This window comes from Populus trichocarpa, chromosome 19 (genome assembly GCF_000002775.5).
Source record: "Populus trichocarpa isolate Nisqually-1 chromosome 19, P.trichocarpa_v4.1, whole genome shotgun sequence".
Classification (NCBI taxonomy): Eukaryota; Viridiplantae; Streptophyta; class Magnoliopsida; order Malpighiales; family Salicaceae; genus Populus; species Populus trichocarpa.
In genome coordinates, this window is record NC_037303.2 from 9,641,262 (window position 1) to 9,647,261 (window position 6,000).

At 40.3% G+C, this 6,000-nt stretch overlaps 1 protein-coding gene across 1 annotated transcript; it reads right to left on the reverse strand.

Moving 5' to 3' along the window:
* Positions 1–3,918: 3,918 nt before the first annotated feature.
* Positions 3,919–5,793, reverse strand: LOC7459236 (expansin-A8). Its single transcript, XM_002325889.4, has 3 exons — positions 5,574–5,793; positions 4,912–5,224; positions 3,919–4,612 (listed from the first exon to the last, which is right to left on the reverse strand). Exons 1-3 carry the CDS (start codon positions 5,707–5,709, stop codon positions 4,309–4,311), a joined length of 753 nt encoding a protein of 250 aa, XP_002325925.3. The 5' UTR covers positions 5,710–5,793; the 3' UTR covers positions 3,919–4,308.
* Positions 5,794–6,000: the final 207 nt, after the last annotated feature.

Below are 6,000 nucleotides of genomic sequence, written 5' to 3' on the forward strand. Positions count from 1 at the left end.
CCGTCTTTGTCTTGATAATAACTGTCGGCTCATATTTGATGCTCTCTGTTTTTGGATTCAGGATAAAGCCACATGGAGGATCCCTTACAAAGGGCTGTGCAGTAATGGATTGTATCCTATCCACTTTTTCTCACCTGCAACCTCCCAACAGCCTTATCAAGCTACAGCTTATCTTAGTCAACTCGTTCAGTCCACCTTGTGGCATCATAGGTTAGGTCATCCTACAAATAATATTGTTTCCTTGATATTAAATAAAGCTCACGTGTATGTCTCCAAAACACTTACACCTCTCATGTGTCATCCATGTTTTGAAGGAAAGTTTAGGAAACTACCTTTTCCACAGCATGTCAATAAGTCTGTAATTCCATTTGATACTATTCATACTGATTTGTGGGGTCTTGCACCATCTATTTCAGTTGATGGTTATAGATACTACACTATCTTTGTTGATGAATGTAACAGATATTGCTGGATTTTCCCTTTAGTAAATAAATCTGATTTGTTTTCTATCTTTGTTGTTTTTTATTCCTTTGTTTCTACTCAATTTGCCTCTACCATTAAAACTCTTCAAACTGATTGGGGGGGGGGGGTCAGTATACCAGCAATCGATTGAAACTTTTTCTTCTTAACAAGGGCATTTTCCATCGCCTTTTTTGTCCATATACTCCTGAACAAAATGGGGTCGCAGAGAGGAAACATAGACACATAATTGAAACTACTATCACCTTATTACGAACCGCTAAATTGCCATCCAAATTCTGGTCTTATGCCTATCAAACAGCCACTTATCTAATCAATCGTATGCCTACTGTTGTTCTTCATAATATCTCACCATTTGAGATGTTATTTGGATCCTTTCCAACTATTACACATCTTTGAATTTTTGGATGTGCTTGTTTTCCTCTTCTCAAGCCTTGTAATAGCAACAAATTGCAGGCCAAAACTACAAAATGTGTGTTTCTTGGATATGCCACAAAATATAAAGGTTATCTATGCTATCATGTACCAACAATGAGAATGTTTGTGTCTAGGCATGTTATCTTTGATGAGCACCAGTTTCCATACTCAGATTTCGTGTCTACACCTTCAAACACAATCCAATCCAGTCCGCTGTCTTTTTATCCTGTGACTATTATCAATACAACAAATTCCATTGTCTCCACCAGCTCAGTGTCTCCTTCTCACCCCTTTACCATTCATACACCTGCCCCATCTACAGACTCTGTTAGTCCACAGTCCATTACTGCTCCACTTACAGCCTCTCCTCTGCTCCCTGTGACACCTGATATCAGTATGCAATCTGATTTAGATTCTCATGGCTTTATTCCTAATAATCTACAAGTGGTGCTGTCCATTCCTCCACTTAATCTTCATTCGATGCAGACTTGAAGCAAGAGTGGGATTATAAAATGGAAGGCTCTCTTAGCCACTATCCAGGTTCCTGCAGCCCCTAAAATGCAGTTGGTTGAACCAACCAATTACAAGGCTGCCCTTAAAATTCCTGTGTGGCTACAAGCCATGAAAGAAGAAGTTGATGCCTTACATACTCAAGACACTTGGAGTTTAGTTTCATTGCCAGCAAACATGAACCTCGTTGGTTGTAAGTGGATTTTTAAGATCAAGAGACATTCTGATGGTTCTATTGCCATGCACAAAGCAAGGTTAGTTGCTAAGGGCTTCAGTTAGGAACCTGGATTGGACTATGGGGAGACGTTTAGTCCTGTGGTGAAACCTACCACAGTCCGGTTAGTTTTGGCTCTTGCTGCATATTTTAACTAGTCTCTACGACAGTTAGATGTCAAAAATGCATTTTTGCATGGTATTCTCCAAGAGGAAGTCTATATGTCTCAACCTCCTAGTTTTGAAGATCTCAATCATCCTCAACTCGTCTGTAAATTGCATAAATCCATGTATGGCCTCAAACAGGCTCCTCGCGCTTGGAATGACAGGTTTACTCAGTTCCTTCCTTCTTTGGGTTTTGAAACCACTTATTCTGATTCTTCGTTTTTTGTCAAACATGCCGGTCATGAGATTGTGGTGCTGCTTCTCTACGTGGATGATATCATTATCACTGGGAGTGCATCTGGTGTGATTCAGCAAGTCATTAGTGCTCTTACTTCTGAATTTGATCTCACAAATTTAGGCTCCCTCTATTATTTCTTGGGCATCCAAATTACTCACACTGCTGCTGGTTTATTTCTGTCCCAAACCAAATACGTTGAGGACTTGTTAGCTAAATCTGAAATGAGTGAGGCTAAATCGTGTGATACTCCTTGTCTACCTTATCATCGACTCCTCAAAGAAAATGGGGAGCCTTATCCAAATCCTCAGCTGTACAAAAGTCTTGAAGGAGCTCTGCAATACCTCACTTTCACCAAGCCAGATATTGCTTTCTCTGTACATCAGGTTTGCCAGTTTATGCAACACCCTATGATGTCTCACTTTACTGCTGTTAAAAGAATCCTACGATACCTAAAAGGCACTCTTAAGTTTGGTCTTTCATATACTCGAGGCGATTTACAGTTAAAGGCATTTAGTGATGCTGATTGGGCAGGGGATCCTAATGACAGGAGATCTACTACTGGTTTGGTGGTCTTCTTGGGTAACAATCCCATTTCATGGTCCTCTAAGAAGCAACAAACTGTTTCTCGATCTTCCACCGAAGCTGAGTATCGTGCCTTATCCTTCACCTCAGCTGAGTTGGATTGGATAAAACAATTATTAGCCTTTCTGCACATTTCGTTGCCTGGCGTGCCTGTTCTATTTTGTGACAATCTGTCTGCCATTGCTTTGTCTTTCAATCCTGTTCAGCATCAAAAGACTAAGCATATCAAAGTGGATGTTCATTTTGTCCGCGAAAGAGTATCACGTCAACAACTCTCAGTGCAGTTTGTGTCCTCCCAGGAGCAGTTTGCTGATATCCTTACAAAGGGGCTGAGTGCTCCTCTGTTCCACACTCATTGTTGCAATCTCACGCTTGGTTCCTCACCGCTTGATCTTGCGGGGGGATGTTAGAGTATATTAGAGTACATTGCTTCAGATTGTGACACTTGTCACAATCTTAATATAGTGGATAGTTAGTTAATTAGCACAAGTAACACAACTATCTCGTGGTATATGGTTTTATGCAAAATAAAAACTATTATCAAGTATTCTCTGCTGCTCCTATCTCTCTGTTTTTTCTTTTTTTCTGCAGAATTATAGATCATGTTAATCAATTGACATAACAATGTCCTCTATTTTGAACCATGGTGCATGAGCTTCTCTGATTACTAACAAGTTGATTTTCCTTTTCTTTTTTTTCCCCAGAACAACTTTTAATTCCATAACAATTATGGGAATTGGAAATATGAGACTTTCAGTACTCTATCAGAAGCAATTCTCTCTTCTTTTTTTTTTTTTAAGAAATAAATCAAAGAAGCAACTTCTAATGATCATCCAGGAGAATTTAAATCGGATGAGGATAGAACATATCCCCTTTGTTCAACCTCAATTCCTGAGAATTCTTTCAGCAGTTTCATCTATGGCAGGCAAAAAAGCAGCACATACAATGTTTTGAAAACGCTCACCAATGACATGTCTGTGCAAACATTTTCTCAACAACAACTTCTGAGCCAAAGAAAGAATCCTCTGGTCAATACATGCATAATTTGGGTTGGTATCATCTAATATTTGCTGTCGCATGTAAACACTCGTCTTTTCCCTTCGTTGATCAACCATCTTGTTGTGTAGCCTGATCATACATATCATGTTCCTACTGTTTCTGGGGATATAGCTGATCCTCATCAGAGGGAGCTGGTTTGTGGAAAGAGATTTCTATTTTTGCTGTGGCGAACACTGGCATTCCAGTTGTTACAAGCTCAAAACGGTGGAGCGCAATGGCGTTTACAGTGCAAAGAATGGCTAGAAATTTGATGATACATAAATGCATGACGGATTTTTATTCGTAGATTAAGTACAAGACCAAAGAAATTAATTAGTATACAGTAAAACTACGCAAATTTAAATGTTCCAACTGGGTTTCAGACCAAATTGGGGACTAAATCTACCAAACCAATAACGATGTTCATGGCCTTGAAATCAAACAGAAGGCGACGAATGAACATTCCTATGTATGTAAACTGTAAAGGAACTATATCTTTCAATTTTATGCTGCATATATAAAGGCCCAGCGGGTGCTAATAAACCACCTCAGCAACAGCCAGACATATTGGCCATGCCTTTCCTACCCTACCCCCTCTCCTCTCTCGCAAACCATATATAGATGTCATCACACAACAATCAATGAGAATCGTTTGTCCTCAAAAGCTAGAATTGACCGCCTGAAAATGTTTGGCCAAATTGCCAGTTTTCTGGCACTGCGTTGTAGCTAGTCACAGTCCTACCATCACTTGTGGTGACTTGGAAAGAAAGACTTTGGCCATTGAGGTAAGAATTGCTTTGCCAGTTCTGGCCCCAGTTCCTTGACATAGCTTGCCACCCTGTCTTAGAACCCTTGATCGACACTGAATGAACATCTCCTGCTCCAGCAACGTTTGTGATCAACACCAAATTAAAGTAAGAGTGTCCATTGATGGTAAACCTTATTCCTCCTTTCTTGACACAGGGGACCCTGTTTGGAGTTTGGACCAAAACAAAGTGTGTTAATGAGATGAGCTCAATCTATCTGATAATGGTGGATGCTATGTTGCCCCAACGCATGAGCTTGAGCAACCGCAGAGCCAAAGATCATAACTAGCCACTGTATAAATAATCTATAAGCATATGGAATAAACTAGAACTGGTTCGTTTAATTTTGCAGCATATTTAATTGTAACCGACGGAAGCCACTTGCCAATCTGTTAATATACAATTAGGTGAAATTATATGAAAATGAAAGTTGAATATTTCAAATGAGAGGTTGATTTTTACCTTCTGAATGAGATTGGTACAATTCCAGCTCTGTATTGAGCAATTTGCAAGAAAGCTGGCTCAGCCATGTCAAAGTGCTGGAGGGGAGGATTACACCAGCCACCGTTGTCATTAGACAAGGCAGAGTTAGGGGGGCAGAAGTTAGTGGCTGTGACGGTGATGGACCCAGGGAGGCACCATTTGGGATCATTGTCACATCTCATCTCATAACAAGAACCACAGCTCAAGCCATTGTTGAAAAGGGCAGTACTAAGTGCTGCAGTGTTAGTACCATACCCTTGACTGTACAAATTGCCATACCCACAAGCACCTCCTGCAATATTTAGTGTATATATATCCATTAAGAGCCAAAACTTTATTTAAAGGAAAAATCAAAGATGTAATTCACACTCTGAGTCCACTAGACAATCTGTGACATCTTAAGGACTATAGTTTTTGAGTGACATTTGAGCTTCGTGACATGTGCAAGAGTAGAGTACTATTTCTTTTTCCCCTTTAACACAATGGTTTGATATATGGACTGATTGACATGTGCCCAATTCATCATATATAATAATATTTACATTTTACATTGAAATCTTTTCAGGAAGTGAATTTGGAAAAACCTTTCAGTAGAAGTAGCATTATTGCCCTATGAAGAAAGAAAAGTTGCTGAAACATACCCATTGTCCCAGAAGCATCACCCCCGCCATAGAAAGTGGCATGGCCACCTTGCCACCCTCCGGAGTCCCCATAAGTGCCTATAAGGCACAAGTGGAGCGCAAACAAGAGAAGAGAGATAGTAGCTGCCATTGTCATTGTTGCTGGTAAGGTGTATCTATCAGGCGAGGAGAGGGAGAGTTTGTGTGAGAAAGACTCGACGCTTGGTGCTAAGGAAAGGAGAGCATGAACGCTTTATATAGGCAATGAAGGGGGTGGAGGTCGAGGGCGGTTGTGATGTGGACGTATGGAGGAGGCTGAGACAAGCTAATAAATTATCATGTCAGATAGCCAAAGCCACAACGAAAAATACTGATACTCCTTGTCATATTTTCTTTCAAAGAATCGGAGGGCACATGCAGATGTTCTCAGGAGGCATACCATACCAGC